This window comes from Mixophyes fleayi, chromosome 6, assembly GCF_038048845.1.
Source record: "Mixophyes fleayi isolate aMixFle1 chromosome 6, aMixFle1.hap1, whole genome shotgun sequence".
NCBI lineage: Eukaryota > Metazoa > Chordata > Amphibia > Anura > Limnodynastidae > Mixophyes > Mixophyes fleayi.
In genome coordinates, this window is record NC_134407.1 from 3,724,158 (window position 1) to 3,746,755 (window position 22,598).

At 43.0% G+C, this 22,598-nt stretch overlaps 1 protein-coding gene across 1 annotated transcript in view; it reads left to right on the forward strand.

Moving 5' to 3' along the window:
- Window positions 1-2,908: 2,908 nt before the first annotated feature.
- ABLIM1 (actin binding LIM protein 1) overlaps window positions 2,909-22,598 on the forward strand; it is a 180,659-nt gene continuing 160,969 nt past the window's right edge. Inside the window, exon 1 of the mRNA XM_075215623.1 lies at window positions 2,909-3,177. Coding sequence (XP_075071724.1) covers window positions 3,165-3,177 — 13 coding nt within the window. The 5' untranslated portion in view covers window positions 2,909-3,164. The remainder of the gene's footprint in view (window positions 3,178-22,598) is intronic.

A 22,598-nucleotide genomic window follows, 5' to 3' on the forward strand; every position in this document is an offset into this window, starting at 1 on the left:
TTGGTCCAGGTTTCAGGAAGGTCCAGTGTACTGCAGGTCATAGGCCAGTTCAAACCACAATATCCAAAGGTGGGGGTCAGCTCTCCAGAGGATGTACTCCGATTTTCCCGCAAAGAATCCAGTTTAAACTAGTCTATTTACATTATACGGTCAGCATCATTTTAAACATTTATTCCCTAACATTGCTAACTAGAGTATGCAATGTGCGATCCCTTCGGCGAATGAACCGGACAACTGCTGATGAATAGGGGATCAAAATGATACTAAACATGACATAGTTCCTGCAACCTGAACCTTTGATTTCACTAACATGCATATAACTTATAATACTAAGCATAAATAACACTTAATTTCGACATAAATAACTATGTGTTGCAACTACAATTAATGTGTACTAATTACAAATGTGTGTGTTTGTGTGAATTTGTGTAAAAGTATAAAACCTGTTATTGCCACGTGTCGCGGCTGGATATGCTTCTCCGCGCCGTAGCGTGCTCTACGCATAATTTCAGACAAAAACAACCAAGTTTGCTCGATATTAATTGAAATGACTTCATCCAATTTGCTGACTTCGACACTGGCTACTAGAGCCACGTTCCCTACTTGCTCTGAAGCAATCGGAGTTCAGAAGACACTGAACGCAATGAGCCAATTACTATTTAATATTGACTCATAGGGCCTGACTGACGTTTGGACACAACATGCGCACAAGTTGTGTTTTACCCAAAAATATTGGAACTTGTGCGTAGTTCCGACAGTATTCAAATCAAAGCAGATCTCAAGAAACGCTTCCATTTGATCCAGGTGTAAGTATCATCTGCCTAAACAGTACTTGTCATATGTAGCCAGACCGCAGTATATGCACATGTATATGTACTATATAAGGTGACATCAAAAAGCATTAAAACAAACTTATAATATAAAATAAATAAAAAAAACATTTATTTTTTTACATTAAATACAAAAATAAAGAAGTTTTTAATGCTTACAGTACATACAATGTCTTAATATAGTCTGTCTTTCTTACATACACATGTCCTGTGGTAGCTAGTGGCACGCATACGTATAGTTTTTAATACAAAGACTATGCCGTGTCGTTCATCTCTATCAGTCGACACTGACACCTGTACTGTAGATGGTACAAGTGATACGATTGAAACCAGGAGCACTTCTGGGAAACTCAGCAGTTGAATCGGCCTCATCTGCATGGGAATGCCCCCAGAACGTCCTTATTGTACATGGCCTACAGTCATCCTCCCCGTTTCCGCCCGTCAAGTCATAAGTGTAATTTGTGTTCAGACATGACTTGCAGTCATTGGCGTAAGGTCCGTTGGGAGCCTGCGCAGAGCGAATGCACGCAAGAGACGGATTTACATCCGTACATGAGTAGGGATCAGTGTGTGGCCCGATCTTTATATCGATGGTTAAGTGATTTCCGGCAGCATGATTGTCTGCTGGTCATTCAGGAGCTGCATTGTATAATCACAGACACTCTCCACCACATACCTGTATTCACCTGTCTGCATGCTGCAAACAGGGAGATGCCGATATAAATGTGCCCTCCCTATTCCTTTATCATTTATATAATCCTATCCCGCAAAATGAAATAGTCTCTGAACTTCAGTGTAAAACTGCCAAATCCGCAACCTCCCCCCTTTGTAGATGCTGCCATCTTGGTCTGAAAGAAAACACCTTCCCTATAAAACACGCCTGGCGTATTTGCTCTAAAGTAGTGGCGGCACAACTCCAAATAAATAAACCCCAAATACACTACAAATTTGCACTTTTGTGAATGATCCTTTATGGGTTAGTGAAATTTTTTTTTATACCAGTCAGTAATATATTTCTAAAATTTGTTATTCCTGTTGTCCTAGACAGATGTTCGAGTTTGGAAAGTGCCGTACACATACAAAAACACAAATAGCGCTCTGGGGTATAAAGAGGTTACTGCCCAACCAGAAGGACAGGGCAGAGGGATGCAAATCTGGTCTGCCTCACTTATCCACGGGCGTCACCAGCCCAGAAGATTTTCAGGCTCCCCCTGGTTACAGTTTTGGGGACACACAGCACCTAGGACTTTCCTTCCTTCCTGCCGGCCCACTTGGCTACAGGACAAAGGTAGATTGTCTATGATCAGAGGGACCTTCAACCTCTCCTAGGACAATATTACAATTCATCTTAGCCAAATTCTTTGTTTCCTTTGTTAATTTTAAGCCGGAGGTGCGAGCTTGGATCACAAAGTGTGCAAAGAAAAGGTACAAAGTAGAATCCCTTTTACCCCCCGATCAATCGTCATCCAGGAGGTAAGGGCCTCCACATCACAGCCCTAATGCACTTTCAGGGGTCCTCACACCCTCCTCCTCCCCAAGACTAGGGAGCCCTTTTCCCCTGGAGTTGGTTGAAGTTTCCCCCATGGACTGGATTTTCCGCTCTCCTACTAGAAAGAGCATCAGAGAGATTCTGATGTCTCACCTAGACATCTAGAAAGGAAAAACAAACCGTTGGCAAAATCCCTCTGCATATTGCAAAGCGTTCCCTTCGCCAGGCATGCCCCCAGCCTGCCCTCACTGGGGGCACACAGCATCTCTGGCTTTCCAGCTATCAAACTATGCCTACAGGCAAGGGCAGACCATGTCAGGACCTCAATACAGCAATGAGGGCATCTTCAGCGCCTGTGCCCACTCAAAAGAGCCTCAACATTACCAAGCCCCCCCCGCCCCTCACCTCTGGGCCCCCTCCTTTACCCACTGTTGTCCTGCCTCTGGCCAGATTGGATGGGGGGGGGGGGGTCTTCCACACCCCTAAAATCAAATGCTACACTTGATCTTACCCACAAGGCATCTTAGGTACATTGATACAGTAGATAAATCTGTGCAGTTTGTAGACGTCAGTCACACAGTACTTAGCCTATAGCTGCTGATATAGCAGAGGATGCACATTATTACTTGTATGAGACTGTAGCACATACATGATACACACTGTTCTACGGACAGCTCCGGGACTGGGGAGAGCTGCGTCCAAGCCTCAGCCTCCTCCTCCCGGTTCAGTGTCATATTAAGCAGGATCACAGGAGGAGACAGCCTGGGCACACCCACCCTCCTGTGCTGGGAGCAGGCACTGGGGATCCCGGGTGTCACACAACCATCCACCTCCCTCCCTGAGACATGTCTGCTAAAGGTAAGAGGCCATGGAGCTGCCGGTGTGTGCAGGGAGGACATTGGTGCATACAATGCAGCAGGCAGTGCTGCAGTGGCTGCATGCTGGATATTGCAATATGCCCGGCTCTCACCGTCTCGTTATTACGCTGCATTTTGCTGCAATTTCCACGTGACCCGCAGCCAGGCGGTGTAAGAGGGGAGCAGAGGAGATTGCAGCCGGGGGGTTATGTCTGGAGTGTGCAGAGAGCACAGGTGTCTTCATATTGTGCCAATGCTACAAGGCTGCTGCTATTATGTCTGTGCAAGCTCTCACCTGTCTGCCCCCGGCTCCTGCTGACAGGTCACATTTTAAGGATTACCCTGGCTGAGCAGAAGGAATATCACTTGATCGATCCCTCTGAATTACGTGACCAGTGTTGGGTTTTTCAAACCTGCCCCCAAGTGCATGTTTTGCAGATCTCCTTGCAGCGGCCCATGTGTATTGATGAAAGATTGACCAGTTTACACCAGATCCACTTATTATCTCACCTGTGAGGAGATCTGGAAAACATGCACCTTTTAGGGTTCCTGCAGACAAATGAAGAAATTACTATCTAATGTGGAGCTTCAACCTTCTCCTATGTCTGTCAGTCTGTGCTGGACAGGTGATTTAAGCATTTTGACCTGACCTTGTCCTCTTACAGGGAAATTCTGAAAACATGACCTGTCAGAGTTGTTTGAGGACTGGACTTGAGAACTGGTGTTAATGAGTTTGGGGGTGAGATATTTAAATTGATGCAAAAGTCATTATGGCTTATTGTGTCTGCGTAAAGTGTCCCAGCATATAACTTATTATAGTGTGTGATAATGATATTTTTATTGCTATCTTTTATTTTTGGTAGGTAGAAAGTTGCCCCCTCCCTGCTTTTATTGCCCCGGGTTCCTGTCTTTTTTAGCCCCGGCATGGTTACACGACTGTTCCCATAATTATAGCAGTAGACAGAATTATAACAATAGACAGAATTATAACAATAGACAATAGTTTGAGCATAGTACCTGAGAAAAGTTAATATCCCCTAAGGCTGCTGTGCTCCTCTCCGGTGCTATCTGTGTATCTAACCATACAATATATAATCTAATATCTGGAGGTAAACACAGACTTTAGGTCATATTCACCTATTGCAGTTTCAGATCGGTTATTGCTGGAGAAATAAAGGTGGTGATGGACATTATCGATTTGCTGCATTTTCGGTTACTTGTGGTGAATACCTGCGTTTACCTGGCCTTTACTGTCTATTAGTCTGCATGGAAGCTCTCTGGTTACTGTAAGACCCCCACCCAGGTGCTGGATGGGGGGAGCTACGGTGGCACTATCCTTAGTAATACCCCTGGTTTTCACCCACAGTCCAAAAATATACTGGTAGGTTAATTGGCTGCTGATAAAACCCTGTGTGTGTGAGTGGTAGGGAATATAGATTGTAAGCTCCTTTGGGCTAGGGTGAAGAATGAAATTTCTCTGTACATCTCTGCATAATATGGTTGCACTTACAAATACACAATAATGTACCATTGAATAGGCCTGCGTGTACAATATAGTGTCAGTGGTTATATACTTTTTGCGTTTGCTGACTGTGGGCGGCCATGATGTCAAGCAGTTCTATGTTGTATATCCTGAGGGCCAATAACATCCTATATTAAGAGAAACTTTCATATGTCTGCCAGCGATGACCTGTGCAGCCTCCTGTAACCCTCAATCCCTTGCAACCAGCGGCTGAACTAGTGCTGTTTTCAGGGGTACAGCGCCTACGGGACTCTGGAATGAGTGGGGGTCCCGTAGCTCTCACACTTCGTGCAACAGCGGTGGTTCCTGCCACAATCATTTCAGCATAAGCGTGCTAAAGTCGGAACTGGAGGCTGATTGAGGAAACTCCATAGCCCAGATCCACTTATTGGTATTACAGAAATATGGCAGTGTTAACTGAATAACTTCTGATCGATCGAACTTCTGAGAAATTGAAACTCCTCTGTGACACATCAACATTTGTCAGGCTGAAGTTTAAAGCTATGATTAACAGACAGACTTGATAGTGACCGGCTAATTAAACTTTGGACACATTGCCAGTTTCCTTTCTAAACACAATGAGGGTCATTTATAAAAACTGGGCAGAAATATGGCAGAGCGACTTTTTTTATTTTTTTCAAACTGCACCATATTTATAGCAGCCTTTCCAACACTTGCGCTGGATTTTTTTTTTGAGACCTCAAAAGCAAAAAGGGCTAGAATAAGGCAGAAATGTGCTTTATTTATAGTATTAAACATCAGAGGGAAAAACCCAGGCAAACATACCGCCACCTACTGGCTAGTGTGAAGAGTGCGCAGGATTTAGAAGGTTTATTGAAAGCCAGCTGTAAATGTAGCAGTGTTTGTGATTTTCTTGTGTGTACGTAATATTTACATTAAGTGCTTGTACCTGTTTATACATTTATACAGAAAAGACGTCTATATTTCCTGGGTCTGTGTGAAATTTGCTTTTATCTATTTATTTATTTCATCAGGTGCTGTATTTATATAAATGTACATATGTTTTAGTTGTGTGTTCTTATTGCCTGGCTCCAAATAAAACATATTTATAGTTTAGACATAACTGCATTCAAAATTAGAAATATAGTTTTGGGTGGAGTTCCATGAGATAGAGTAAGAGTCACATTTTTGCTCATTTGCTTCCGCACCATTTTCCCACCCTCGGAGTTGAGGGTCTATTGAACCATTAGGGCTCCATGGAAGGTAAATGTTAATTTTGTTATCTGATCTCATCAAATTCCACTTAAACTAAATTGTATGTTTCATTGGTGCAAATCCTTAAATGTATCAATCTATAGAGCGTTACCAAATATCCCATCTACTTGTAGTAATTATCCGCTAGTCATTAATTTACTGTCATTTCTAATTATTTACAGAACATAACTACAGTTGACAGTTATATTGATATATTTTCCATTTTCACTTGTAAAAAACCTGAATTAAATCTTGTTTATCATTGTAATACAGTAAGTTACATGTTATCATTGTAATACATGTTTTCAGTTTACACAGAACTTTACAGTAAGGGATAAAAATTGTGATTGCAGCAAACTTTAGAATACAGTAAGAATTGGCCCTGTCCCAAAAAGCTTACACTTTTAATGGACGTCTCCTCCTGTAGATATAAATATATACTAAGAGATCTCTCATCCTGCTTGTTATTGGCACTGATTAACGTATCCTTTTTATAGTAGGAAACGGAGCAATCAGCACGTCTAGTCATTAGGAATGAAGTGTCTCGTCACTAGTGATATAATCACACCCTAAACACCTGCCACGTTCCTTGTGTACAGCCAGCACTGTTATCAGAAGCCACATTAACACATCGCAAGTCACTGTAGTGCCAACACAGGAAGGAAATTAGGGCCCATTGTGTTAATAATCTGTTCTGAATAGATGTCTTTTTCTGATCTGGTAGAACAGGAAGAAGGAACAATTTCAGTTCCCAGTCACTCTCTCCGTACCTCCGTGTACCCCCAGGCCTTGCAGAGATACTTGTGCTATAAAACGTTTAGGCTTTTATACTTGATGATGTAGGTTCTAAAGAAGAAGTATTAATGCTTCTAACTAGTCAGAGACCCACAAATACTTTTGAAGGGAGGATATCCGTACTTGCAACTTTTGGCAAGCACTTACAAAACACCTTCAAAAGTATTTGTAAGTCTTCAAAGTTCCATTTTTGGAGGGGGGTGGAGGCGTGGCGAGCGTAACAGTATTGCAGGGCGGGGATAGGGGCTTAATGATGCGAATCGCGGCAGTAAGCCCCGCCTGCTCCGGAATCTGGGAGAGTGCCTGCTTTTCCGGGAGTCTGGGAGAGTATGGGTTTACCAACTTTTTCTCTAAACATTATCCCCCCTGCCCGCAATAGTGTCACATATATGCACCTTTCAGAAGAGGAGAGCCCATTGTGTGCGGGGGGTGGTGGTCTTCCACGCTGGCCTGATGGGGGTGGGGCACTGCCAGGCCCCCCTGTCCTCTGGCCCTTGTAGTAGCCCCTCCCCTGCGGCACCCACGTTAGTTCCACCATTGATGGAGACCACACATACTGTTTTTCCCTGGAAGGGGAAATCTTCCTCTTTATTCTATACTCTTATAAAGTTGTTAGAAGTCACCAATGGTGTAAATGCGAGTCCCCAGTTATGAGCACATAACCCCAGGAGCTGCGTGCTAGCACATGATCTATATATACATGGGTTTGTATAGGATGTGTACACACTTACATTGTATTTGCCTAGGTTTGTTTGTGGATGTTTCGCTGGTAGTTCTGCATTCCTCCTGCAGGTAGCTGAGCTGACTAATGATTCCTATAAAGTGTTTCTTCTGTAATACCTTCGAGATTCTCCTTATTCACAATAATGGTCGAAGGATGAATCAGAAAGGTTTATTTTTTAACATATGAGAAACTTTTCAAGAATTTCAATAGAGTAAATGATATTGCTTTGATGATATTTGTCAGCGGGTGTGTACCACATTCCTATAGCTGACAGCGGTTCCTCTTCACATTTATTATAACTAATTATTGTAACTTAAACCAATGCCTAAATATCAATAGCTACTGTACATGGTCCTACAATGTATCAGATAAGAAAGGGTTACTGCTTCATCCAAAGCAGAAGGGTTGTTTGGAAATAAAAAAAATTGAGTAGGATTTAGGTTTATAATGGGGTGGCGGTGACCATCATTATGTATCGCTGCAAATCGCCGCTATTTACCACGGAGATCCCCTCCCCTACTCTGATTTCTTCCTACTCACTCAGCCTAATGCTGGCGGACAATGGTGGAAGTGCTGAGCGCACCGCGCTTTCACCTGCGAGGGATCCAGCTAAGCCAAAGAAACTGCAACTGGATCCCGTGGTAAAAGACAACTAATGTCGCCCTGTCTGATGCTGCAATTCTCATAGAGGTTTATTGAGACCGCGGTAAGATCCGGTAATTAGGAAAAGACCAGAGAAATCTCTGATATACTTGTATATAATATAATACTGCTGTAGTACATCAGAGCTTTTCAGCTGACGGGTCTTGGTTAGATACATCCAGTATCTTGGATATCTACCTTTGTCACGGCACAGAAAACAGTTAACGAGCAAGTAAAGCCTCAAGCCAACGTTAAACGATATGACAGGCTGTGTATTACTCTATCATGCTGTCTCTCAGGCTTCTGCAGGAGATTGATCGGGGCTTCTCTAACTGAGCAGGCAATGTGTGACTGGCAGGCTTGCTCTGCACAAATGCTCTCTATGGATTGATACACTGACAAGTCTGGTGATGTCACAGTAGCTGAAATGACTGCAGTATCTAATGATATTAGGACACTGTCCTAATTATGTTGGAGGGGCTTCAGGTGTTTGTAATGGAGTGAGGGGCTGATACTCCATTAAGAGAGCTGCAGTAACATATATAGGAATGTTTCTGCTACACAGAAGTATGATTATCAATGAGAATGCAAGAAAATGATCTGAAAATCACCTTGGGAAATATAAAGTAACGAAGTCGACATCTCCTGTAAGGCTGTTTGGGGGGAGAATATAAAAACGTGTATTAGAAAGAGTCCTGATAGATCTCTTCTCTATTTATATTACTAGGCGGCAGGTTATTGCCTGTCTATATTCATTATATAAAAGAGTTTAAGCCCCTTAAAAGCCCCCCCCCCCACTTCCCTATATTGTAGTCTATCCTCCTACTGAAACTTGGAACCAACTACCCTGATAAACACCTTGTAAGTTACAATCCTAATAACAATACCAGGAACTGAGGGCAGCTGATTGAAGGATCTAGTTTAATTTTTGGACTTTTTACAGGAAATGGGGAGTGCCCACACCTGGGTGCCCAGCCTCGGTGGGGCTGGGTATTGTGGCTATAGGGCTGTCTGTGGGAAGTAAAGGTCTCGACAAGGAGATAATTATGTCTCCGAACTGCAATGAAACTATTATGAATATATTTAAGAATATTTTAAAAAAATATATCTTTCAGGAGAGCAGAGACCGGGTTCATTTTAGATCTTCTCTAGGGTCATAATATATGAGGTCAGCACTACAGGGAAACCATGTACAGTACGGGCGTGCCAAAGGCGCTCCGGCGCAGATGTGGCCAATTCAGTTTATGGGTGTCTTGTAAGTACTCCTGGTTTCAGCTGTATCATTGGTACCAGCTACCGGGCAGTGTAGTGATGTCTAACATGGCATAATCTTTATATTATAGAGTACGTGTATGTGTGTAAGTAACTAGCACAGAACTTGTGTATGCAAGTAAGATAGACCCTATGGGCCTGATTCACTAAGGAACTTAGGCAAGAAATTTCCTATTTAAGTCTCTTGGACAAAACCATGTTACAATGCAAGGGGTGAAAATTAGTTTTCTATTTTGCACATAAGTTAAATACTGACTGTTTTTTCATGTAGCACACAAATACTTGATAGCTTATTTGTACACTGAAATGTAAAGTTGATATTTGTGTGTTACATGAAAAAACAGTCAGTATTTAACTTACCGTATATACTCGTGTATAAGCCGAGTTTTTCAGCATACTCCCTCTCCCTCTCCCCCTCTCCCTCTCTCCCCCTCTCCCCCTCTCCCCCTCTCCCCCTCTCCCCCTCTCCCCCTCTCCCCCTCTCCCCCTCTCCCCCTCTCTCCCTCTCTCCCTCTCTCCCTCTCTCCCTCTCTCCCTCTCTCTCTCTCTCTCTCTCTCTCCTTTTTGTTTTGACCATGTTCATACATTTATATCCCTACCCCTTATATACCCCTTTATTTAGGTTAGGTTGTACCCAATGATTTTAGCATCATTTATTAATGTTCCTTGTCATCTAGCTAAAAATGATTTCATAGATTGAACCTATCATTTTTATTTCGGTTTTTAAATTAGCGCTCTTTTCCACCCTAGGCTTATACTCGAGTCAATAAGTTTTATGTAGTAAAATTAGGTGCCTCGGCTTATATTCGGGTCAACTTATACTCGAGTATATACGGTATGTGCAAAATAGAAAACTAATTTTCACCCCTTGCATTGTAACGTGGTTTTGTCCAGGAGACTTAAGTAGGAAATTTCTTGCCTAAGTTCCTTATTGAATCAGGCCCTATAAATGCATTCTATATACAGAAAGCAATAATGATATATGTATTAAATAAAAATATATATTTTTTACATTCATGTTTTTATTGTTGATATACTGTTAAAAATAATTATATAATAAAATAAATTAACAATTTTTTAATGTGTTTTGATGCACATCCTGAACTGTGTTCTGTGTGTCTATATACCCCATGTAACGTGTACTTACATCCAGATTCGAATGGAAACGTATCTTGAGATCCGCTTGGATTTGAATACAGTCAGAACTACACACTACTGCATGCAGGTTTCTTCCAAAAATGAATCAGGCCCACAGTGCGCCAGTTGCACAAAGAACCCATTGGGATGTAAGGTGTAATGTGTGATATCTTAGAGCAGTATACAGCAATACAGCACAGTATGTGGGTCTCTATATCACAGGGATATACTCACAAAAAATGGTGATAAATTTAGCTTTAACTGGAAATAGTTTGAATTTTAATTACAAGAACAACTTTTGTGTCTTTGCAGGGAAAAACTATAATATGTCTAGGTCCAGCTATCAATTTTAGATTGTATATTTCAGAAGGGTCGGGGCTTTCATATTGGATTTCTGTTATAGAGCCTTTGATGGGGAGATGTGCATAATGACAGAAAATACAGTTTTCTCTGATTTCTTCCCATAGTCACTTTTACACAATTATCGGAAGTGGAGCCAATTTCCCCAAATTGTATCACTGCGTTCTCCTGAGTACATGGGCAAGTCCTTGGGCGCCCCACCTACCGCCCCGAGCACCCAATCCACCCTCTGCTGTTGTAGTTTTATGATCATTTTTGGCAATTTAACAGTCTCAGAATGTACTTTATATGTGTGTGGATATGGCGTTTAGATGTCTTTGTTACACATTATTGTCCATTGTGTCGTAAACTAATGTCTATAAGATGCCAATGTTAGGATGGAACATCCAGCTTGATCCACAAGTGTGCAGGACATGACGGAACGGTGAACGTGTCTCAGGATAGGTCACGGTGTAGATACAGTTATTCTGTATATAACATGACATTAGTGTCAGCCTTCATGAGGGCTGTAATTGGTGTGTGTGCTGTTTGGCAATTGTTCCTTGAAGGGATTGGCAGGATCCTATGTTTACAATCCACACCCTGCCTGCTAACACGCCCCGAGACAGCAATAAATATCTGTGTATGGGGGGACGCCTACCAGGCAGGCCGTGTCCTGTCTAAGTGCAGAGTGAAATGTTGCAGCCATTCATTATAATAACCCGGTAGCTGTTATTACCCGCGGACACTTAACACAAAGTCCTCGGATTACTGATTGGTGTCAGGAAGTTATTATCTCAGAGTTATGGCGAAAGTTACGTTCTGTTTTATTGTTTCCACTCCCAGGAGAAGCTCTAGACTGAAATTCAAATCGCAACATGTTGATTCTTCGTGACTGAATTCTATGAGTATTAAACGCCTCCCTCCAGGAGATTTATTAAATCATAAATTGATAAAAAGTGATGAGCCCTGAAACAAGTTTATTTACATAGTATTATTGATGAGTAGAGTCAGAATTTTGATTGATATTATGTGGACAATGTTATAGGATACGGCTACCAAAAATGAATGCATAAGTCACCAGCAATCTAATCCTCAGCTAGCAGAACTAGTCCTATGCCAGTGATCTCTGCAGTTCTAGTACTCACAGTTCTCAGTTCTAGTACTCACAACCACCAGGGCTGCTCCATCTCCCCACCGACAACAGGGGGAAAGGGAGGATCCAGCAGTGTTGTGTTAGTGTCTAGTGTTGCAACTTTGTCCTGTCAGAAACTAATACAGAACTGTTTACTTGTTGATGTAGCATCTGGCATGGGACCCCCACAGTTTTGCTAGTTGCAGTTGGACTAAAGGTGGTATTTGTGGGTAGATGTATCCTTTAATTATCCAGTTTCTAATAACAGTTTCGGGAGTTTTAATCTTTCAGAAGAATTTGCAGGGACTGGTGACTGTCATGTGACTACTTTAACTGGTGGTTCCGTCAATCTGACCACATGACGCAGCTCCCAGTCACTGATAGGCTGAGATCACAGTCCTGTACTGACCTAATCACTTGGCTCCGACTTTACCACTTACCGTATTGCAGCTCTGCAGAATCATTTTCAAAGGGATTGTAGAGGGGCTGGTGAATTAAAAGGTTATGTGGGTGGGGGGGGGGGGTTTAGAGGGGGAAAATGAGTTACAGGGTCTGATTCATTGTCAAACCCAAAACGAATGTAATGTGCATTTTTTAAAACCGCACATACATCGGACATACACACGTTCATATTCAACAAGGAGCGGACGTAAAGATACATCTGGTGAAGAATATGGGTATAAGTCTGTTCTGCTCTAACAGACATTACACGTCCAATATATATGTGGAATATAAAGTCACAAAAGCTTTTTATGTTTATTTCCCCCCCCCCCCATAAAATACATTGTTGCAGTTGCTCCTGATACAAACACATGTTCTAGCTGTATACACAGCCGTCATCACTAGTAATCAGCACTTACACCTGACCTGTAGCTGGTGCCAGTGATATTACAGAGAATCACGTACCTGAGAGATGCCCAAAGCTTGAATCTGATGCTGCTGTGCGCTCGAGATTGTCACGCTTTTACTGTACATTGACTACGTGCATACGCCAAGTCCCCATACCACACATACCAGAATTTCTGGCCCATAGTGTCTGGGCAGAGGCAGCAGGAAGAGGGTGTCCCATTTGTAGTACTGAAGTAGCCACTGACTGGTATTGACACAACTAGATTGAGAGGCTCGGAGTCTAACGCACCCCCAGTTTTCACCAGGGACCCCGCAAGGAGGTATGGGCTTGGCTGCTTGAGGTGTGCAGGTAGCGGTTCTCCCAACTAATTACCAGTGCAATGGAGTATACACAGGATGGCAGGATTAGCGAGAATGGGACAGCCAAGGCGAGGTACAAGGGGGAATCCCAGAAGAATGGTCATGGTAAGCCGAGGTCAGGAACTGCTGGACAATAAGGTAACGAATCACAAAGCCAAAGGGGAGATCAAGGAACGAGCCAGAGGTCAGGAATGATAAGCAACAAACAGGAACAAGGAGAAGGACACTGGAGACTGGTGAACCAATACTCTGGCAAGGAGCCACTGAAAGTGAGGTCCCTAAATAGGGGGAAGTGGCTCCTGATTGGGGGATGAGGATTTCGGCAGTCAGCTGACAGCCGACGGAGCCCCGGAGAAAGCATTTCAGCCGCGTCCCGTTGCCTAGCAACGGGACGCAGCTGAAATGTGCCTGCGCGCACTGAAGGAAGCCGACAGCCGGTAGAGCGTCCCGTTGCTAGGCAACGGGACGCGAGCAGGGAGACAAGCAGGCGGCCGTTCCCCAACACCTTTGATCAGTGCGGGGACGGCGCCTGATGGGGGCTACCACATAGGCGGATTCCATCCACAGTGGCCTGTACTAACAGGCATTGGGGGTTGTGGGGGAGCTGCTGTCAACAAAGTCTTCCAGTGGGGTCTGTCTCCTAATGTGAAGCTGTGGTGCTCTCAGTCCGCTGTCTGGGCTTCTTCATTTCCTGAATATATATCCAATAATAAAAGTGATCGCTTATTAGGCAACTTGTCAGAGATGGCATTTTATTGGCCCATCAGGGCTGATTTATTCTGAGACAGGTGAGCACCATGATGCACAGCGTTCTGCAGTTCGCTGGGTTGAAAATTGTACGAGAAACTGTCCATGGATCAGTCGTAGCCGGATAACTTGTCTGAAACGCTACGTACAAACTGGCGTGTTTTATCCCATGTTTAAATGCAAATAAATACACATACAAGCTGGATTGTAGTCAGATCTGGTTCTATTAGTTATTAATAAAGATCTCTAACAATCCAGGTCTTTTACTTGTTTGGGACAATCTGTTTACTATAAATAATGTTGGTGATAATAATAATTATAATTTTATAATGCTGTTTGATTGTTTCAAAGACCATTTTTGACACTGTTTAGCTCACACTTCTGAATCATGTTGATATTTGCTACATAAATGTGTCACCATATTATAGAGTGCTGGGTTTTGGTGCGAGGTAAGTGCATGAAGAACAACAAGAAGGACAGGATGTTTTCATAATGATAATGCCATAAAGAGTTTAAGCTCTTTGGGCCAGCCTCCGAGTGCCTTATGTCTTCATCTGCACCTTGTAAGCCTGCAGAGAGCCGCATAGATAATTATAGAGGTATGAATTAACTACGGCATGACACACATACATCTGCATCAGAGTTATTATAGAACTAAAATAGGACTGAGTAACATCAGCATCTATTATTGTGGGAGGGGGTGTATTACAGAGGTATTGTTCTCATTGTGATGCATTTTCTTCTACTTCCTAAAAAAACCCCCTATAAAATGTATGGCCACAAGCCACGTCTGTTGCATCTGGTTTACGTCCTGACTGCAACAAACACTTCAAAATATTATAAAATCACAACATTATTTTCCTGCTGTTCTCTTGTTGTTAGACAGGGGGCGCTGCTCCCATAAGGCTCTCAGTCCAGGTGAGATGTCTTTTGTCTTCCTGAGACATCTGTCAGATAATTCATCTTCCTATCAGACAGGGACGGTGTTCATACTCCACGGTAATCTCCCATGTCAGGGTCAATAGTGTTTGTCTTTTATTGTAGTATTCTGAAAATAGTACATTATGAAATACTGGGGATGAAACAATAAAGACCTGATTATTACAGATACGGCAATAAACAAACGTGTGTGTATATATATTTATATGTAACCACCCTCCTCTGCCACAGATCCTGAGTGAGAGTAGCTGCGTACTAAAAACACACGTAACACGCGTGTGGGTGTGAGGAGAGTTGTCCGTACTCCAGTAACATGAGTAATGTGGCATGAAAATAAAAACAGGTTAATATTTCTATTTGCACTGTGGGGTGAGGTAACAAGTACCCAACACTCGCACCCCTGTTATTTCTGAAGTCGCCCTGTACCCGACATGTACTCCATTATCATTTCAAGGAAATATTTATAGATAAATCCACATTTTATTCAGATTTTGTTGCAGAAAGTATCAGTCTGAGAGGCTGGGGCTGTAACTGGTAATGTTTATTTACTTATTGAGCACTAACCACACTATACACATATTTACTTATTGAACACTAGCACCACACTATACAGTTTTTGCATGTTCTTTTTCTTTGTGGCTCGTTTTGTTTTCTGGGGTTTGGTATAGATCAGGCCTGTCCAACCTGCGGCCCTCCAGGTGTTGTTAAACTACAAGTCCCAGCATGCCCTACCAGCTATCAACTGGTTGTCTACTAGCAAAGCATGCTGGGGCTTGTAGCTTCTCAACACCTGGAGGGCCACAGGTTGGACAGGCCTGGTATAGATCCTTATGTGTGACCCTCTTCTCAGGTTTTTTCGGAGGCTCCCTCCTTCTGGGGGGAGCTGAAGAACCAGTTTGGCGTTTTGGCTCCAGCGGTCGGTGATGTCAAGGGGCCCTTCCTAGATTTGGCAAAGGGGGGCCTGAAGACCCCTCTTGTACACAACTGGGTGATTGGAAGCATCACACTTTGGGCTTCAATTAATAGATCCCAAAAACTCTGAAGTGATGTTTTCTCTTTAACTGAATGCGCGGTTCTCCCAGATAACAATCCCGCAAATCATCGGCCAAGTGTCCGAGACCCTTCCAGAAAGCGGAGGGGCAGACGGGGATGTATCTGTGCACAGTTGTCAAATTAATCTGATCCTTACAATGTGCCTCCACCTCAACTGACTCATGTGTGATGCCAATCTGTGAATAACACAACCGATTATAAGTAGAAGAAGCTAATTACTGGACTGGTGGAAGTTACGCTGGTGCTTAGTGCCTGAGGGGCCACAAATCACCGCCATGCTGGATAATAATCTGATCTGAATCCATCGCATCATTCCGAACATGTTTGTAAATGTGACAGTAGGACGACCACCGACCACTGATCACCGACCACCGACCACCGACCACCGACCACCGACCACTGATCACCGCCACCGACCACCGACCACCGCCACCGACCACCGACCACCGACCACCGCCACCGACCACCGACCACCGACCACCGGCCACCGGCCACCGTTCTTTGGGGCACATTTATCAATATTTGCAAAAAATGAAAAATAGTTTTCAATTATTATCGCATTCATAAGGATTGAACTATTTCTCAAATTTATTAAAAAACCAGCACACGAACAACAGTTCCGATAAACTGCAGTTCCTGTGAAAAAACCCAACTTACCACTTCATCTTCGTAATGTGATCCTGGGTGACTTCTTCGTTCCTCCTGTCAAATCCTGTGCTCATGTCCTGAATGATAACTCTGTCATGTGCACAGGCATCCAAACAGCACTGACCCGGAGGACCTGGGTCATGTGACAGGACTGCACATGCGCTATAAAGTTCTGCTCTTTGGAGTAGAGCTTAACAGTGCTGAAAACGATGAGAGATGGTAATGTACGCCAGCGTGATTGCTGAACTGTGGTACATAGCAGTCCCCTTAGATCTCTATGGGGACTGCTATGTGTTTCGGAAAAAAAATGCAGAGCAGCAGATATCTATGATAACGGCCGTTTTCGGGGGATTTACAGCAAAAAAATGATTGATTAAATAGGCCCCTTTGTCTTCTGATTGCACCAACAAGCCCAGACATGTCGAAAGGTGATCTGCCCATTCTATTGGCTGGTGCTCACTCCCTGTTTGGCAGTACTTACAAATAAAGGTCGCAGCAAAAAATGAAATGCGTCGGAAATGTCTCGTGAACGGTTATCTTACTCATCTGCGATTTTATGTTACCATCCCCCTCTACTTCATTATCAGATTAGTGGTGGACCCGAGCCAGGGAACTGTTATATTTTTTTGCAGTTCAGAATGTCGGCAGTGGTGGGACTAACGCCGTTGGTGCGGAAGCTTCGGGTCCGCCCGGTGGTGAGTGTGAAACCGGCTCTCATAGCGCAGAGAAGGGGCCGCGGAGGAAGGGCCCAGAGATGCGTTGTTCCACCCTAAAGTGTTGGTGAAATGTTTCCAATGAATACGGATAAGAGGCTGTTGCGTTCCTCCGTTCTGTCTGATCCTCTCTATGTTTAGTAATGAGAGAAGGAACAATACACAGAGACTGGTCTAGAAGGCTAGCGCTGCTCCACCTCAGGTATCACTGGTATCCTGACGCTCCTGGAATACAGCAGAAGCTACAAATACAAACTGCCATTGTCTCAGCGCACAGCGCTGGCCACAATAAGCAGCGATTTCACAATCCTCTATTAACCATTTGCTGCTATAAATTAGTCAACGTTCTAATGACCAAACCACAGATCTGAGTCTAGAACCGGACACAAGTGGGTGTGAAAGTCTAAGAGACGCAATGTTTTTATACTTATTTTATTTTTTCTGCTGGGGTGAAATTTAAATATCATATCGAGGTATCAAAATACCATAAATATAATGGAACTGAGATCTGGAAAAAAAGGTTTTTGTTTTGTTTTTTCATTTGTAAAATATTAGAAGTTTACCGAGCCATAACTTCTGAATGATGTGTTTGTGAGATCTTACTAAGGAACGGCAAATGTAACGATTAACGACCAATCCAACATGAGCTTTAATTGTCCAACTTTCATTATATGGAGCAAAGTTAAAGTCTGATGTATGTGGCACAAATGCAGAGAACAGATGATGCCAGTGCGCAGTATTAGTGGTGTCACAAAGCTGCAATAATTACAGAATGATATTAGTCCATCTTAGACAGTAGTGATTAGAGTTCAACCTCAGCGAGGATGGAGTCCCAGAAAAATACTGAGCAGATAATGTGCAGTTTAGCCATCGACTAAAGGTTGGTTATTAACGTCCATTCATAAAAAAGAAGGTGCTGCACTCACAATTAGGATGATTGGAATACACATTTGAGCACTAGGATGATTCTCACTGTTATAAGTAAGTGCCTTGTGCCTCAGAGCAGCTTATGCCTCAAAGTTCAGTGTTTTAAGGTCAGTACCTTTTCCTCAAGCATTAACACATGAAGAAAACGAATTAGTTGCTATGTTCACTCATACTTGCCAACTTTTGCTCGTTGGCTTCAGGGAGATACCGGGGGAGGTGGGCATGCGGGGGTGGTGCTTGACAAATCGCCATATTTTGGCCATGCCCCCTAAACGATTGTCACAATTTCAGCCAATTATAGCAGGGGGCGGGGCTAATATGATGCAATGTTTGCATCATTAAGCCCCGTCTCTCCCCCCCACCACTTATCTATTGCGGGGGCGAGAATCAAGAGGTCTCCCAGAAATGCGGGAGTCCACTAGACATTCCGGGATAGTAGGCAACTATGCGTTAAAGAAGAGCAACTAATGAATCTCTAGAGACTGAAGTGTCTTTTGCACTTCTGTCTCCATTACTGAAGTCATGTTGTCTTACCTGTCAGTCTTTGATTAAATCTTGGTCTCCATGAAAATGGCCACCTCCATAGGCATCAATACATGGACATAGGACACAATTTCTGAACTGTGTCATCATATCACAGATTGCGAAGCCAACCACGTCTTGTACTGGCTCAGCATCAGGGAGAATGCCAGACTCTTCAGGGAGTGAGTGAGATCACCCCTATATCAGGGAGTCTCCCTGACATTCAGGGAGAGTTGGCAAGTATGTGTTTACTGCACTGTTAGTAACTAGCCCCCACATGCAGTAGTATTGTGGTACTGAGTGATTAGGACTAAGCCAATGTAGATCCCTACAGAAAGGGAATTTCTGCTGTGTAATGGGCCTGATTAAAGACACATTTGTTGGCATGAGACAAAGTAACAAAAAATTCATGGGTACGGGGATGGAACGTCCTGCAGACTTTGATGCGCTTTATCTCCTGGGTGAGGCAGTGGAAGAGTTAATGTCCGGTAACAGAAGATGCTGGCGGCAAGTTTCAATCTTTGCGGCATCGCTGTAACGTGGCAGCTCTTCTGGTTAATGTGATTCTGTAATGAGCCGCTTCCTGGGAATATCTCTGGTACTGTACAAATTACTGAGAGTAATAACTTCCTGTTGTGCAAATACCACCCTCATTATACACTGTATTACATGGCAGGCACATAAGTGTCTTCAGGACACTGTATTCTCCCAGAGGTTTAAAGGACATGTCCATAAACATTTTTTATGTATATTCCCCAGCTGGTTATAAGATAATTATCAATGTTTATTATTGATATACAAACATTTGTATTCATTTGTCTGCAGGTTTGGTTGTAAAAAGCATTAAAACTCCTCCTTTGATCTGCATCACTTAGCGCTCCAGACTTTGTATAATGCAGCAATATGGGTTCAACAAAGTAACAATCTATTTACACTCCCTTTGATCTCCAGTGCATAGCGAGGAAAGAACGTTCAGGGCTTGTTGTGCAGTTGTACTTATAAATGGTATATTGGTTGTATATACTAGATTGTCATTTCTTGTCTTTAATACTGTGTGCAGTTCTCGATTATTATTTATTATTGTCTGTAAATACCCAGGGAGCTGTCCTTCTCGCACTGTATCCTGGCTGCAAGTCTCAGTATCTGTTATTCTGGTCGGTATCGCTGCTCTACAGCTTATATTACACAATGTGTCAGGTATTTCTGATACAATATTACATTATCATTAGGTCAGTTTCATTACCGTTGTCTACAGGTGTCGGCATGCTCCGATTTTCAGGTTTCTTAGCTTTTTAAGCAGACTTGTTTTTTTTCATTGTGTTTATTTAATCTCAATCTAGCACACAGCATAACTACCAACTGTCCTGATTTTATGAGACTCTCCCGACTTTTGTGCCAACTGTTGTGTGTAGTGTGTTCTGCTCTCCACCATTTGTTAGAAGCCATAAATATCTATATTATATACAAGCGGCTGGCGATTCCAATAATGCTTTGCACATCCAAATGGATGTCCTGGGGGTAAATGTAGCAAGCTGAGAGTTTTCCAGCGAGTTTGAAAAGTGGAGATGTTGCCTATAACAACCAATCAGATTCCATCTATCATTTTGTAGACTGTACTAAATAAATGATAGCTAGAATCTGATTGGTTTTTCAAACCCGCCGGAAAACTCTCAGCTTGATACATTTACTCCCAGGTCTCCCAACATTTTCTAATGAAAAAATCGAGATATTTCTGCGACCTGAAGTTTGCCCTGATAATAAAAGCCACCAAACACTTCTAATTAGATCTCACATAAGGTAAAACAGTTCTAGGAACCTATCTTCAGGTCATAGGGAGCTCTAGTACGGACAAAGTGGGGGCTTAGTTACTAAGAGCAGTTGCCTAGTGACCATGAACAATTATCTTTTACTGATTTACTACAAGTCACAGAATGAAAGTAACGCCTGATTTAGTTGGTACGGGCGCACGTATAAATAATCCCCTCTCTGCTATCAAACACTTACACTGGAAGAACATTTTGCTTTTATTCTTGATGCATAAAATCAGTTCCCATTTCCCACAGTTGTTATTTGGCCACTAAGTATTTATGGATACGAATATGTGGAGGAACAAGAGTCTAAATCCAGAATTTACTTACGTAAACATAACATGTGAATAAGCCCCACACGCCGTCATTCTGAGACCGGTGGAGGGAATAACACACACAGGCCTCTGGGAGGCGTCAGGATTTTTGCATTGATCCGGGCTTTCTGTGAATGCTGGAACAATGTTACAGTCTTATTCCAGAACATCTCTTCTACATGACTAAACGTTGGCTGGCGGCCGCTGCGGCTGCTGGGTATTACTCATCTGATTTGTATCAGCTCAGTGTCCTCTATAATTTATCCCTCCGCTGCATCCTTCTAATCCAGGAGAACGATGAGACCACAAAATGCCATCCGGGGGACGGGCGGGCTGGCCCTAAGCTAACTATAGCCATTGTCATATATTCATTTTCTCATCCTCTCACCTATCAGAAATAATAAAGTATCTGGATATATTATAACATTCCTACATATAAATTCCCCCCCCCCCCCCCATCTCTTCTCTGAGCCCCACATCCCACTCAGACCCACTCTGAAAACAAGTTGCTCAATCTCGAATCTAGCTGTGTTATCCATTCTGTTTCCTTGATGTCATGTGATGAAGTGGGTGGGGCCTTTCAGGTACATATGGCCGAACAGACGGGAGGTTTCTATAGGTGGGGGCCCTGCATAGGTGGAGAGTGGTTGGAGAACTTGCAGATTATTAGCATCTTGCAATGGGGATTTTCTGTACACTTTCTGGCTCACTAAAAAGTGTAATTAAAAATAAAACCGATTGCATGATTTCGCTCTGGCTTCCACGATTGGTTTATCATTTATGTACATTTAGTGTACGGGATGTAAGTTTCCCTCCCAGTCCCATTAAATTTTTTTGTTGTTTGAATGTTGTAAGTCGCTATTAAGAGTTCTGCTTTGTAATGTAACCTCACAGCGCTGGGGTCATGAGTTTGATTCCTGACTAGAGCCCTATCTGTGTGGAGTTTGCATGTTCTCCCCATATTTGCGTGTACTTCTTCCATGTTCTCTGATTTCCTCCAACAAACATTCTGGCAAATTAAATGGCTGCTTACAAAATTTACCCTAGTGTGTGTGTGTGTGTGTGTGTGTGTGTTAGGGAATTTAGACTGTAAGCTCCAATGGATCAGGGACCGATGTGAGTGGCAAATTGTTCTCCGTACTGCGTATATAAATAAACAATAAATGTGGCGCTATATAAATGATAATAAGGACAACATATGTGTTGTATCTGTCCTTGTCCTTTATGAGGGTAGTATCCTATTGATAAGTAATATGTAATTGCTGCCCCCTGCTGGTCACAGTGTCCCGCTCATTAATAAAGCTAAATAATGAGTATGGGTCTGTCCTGCTCAGACGTCAGATCTCACTGCTGCTTTACACATGGAGTGACTCACTCCTCACGCACTGTGTGAATCAGAGCAGGAGTTAACCCAGAGCTCCCGGTGTATCTGTGATATCGACGCCGGAGGAGAGCTGTGAGTGACACATAAACCACTTCTCAGCTCCACAATCCCTCTGACCGCCATCTCCATAATAAACTAATTGTTATACCACATAAATGGACTGAGAAGTAATAGACTAAGAGCCTTCGGCAGCAGATGCCGCATAGCGCAGTCTTCTTCCATTTCCTAAGGTTTCCGGCTGTCCATCAAACAGCAGGAGGTTACTTAGTATATTGATTGTTATCGATCCACAGTTTATTGATGACTCTGCAAGTATGTTTATTGAATAGAAATGAAACAATGTTTTCTCTTTCTCAGAGGGTTTAGTTCAGTAGTAC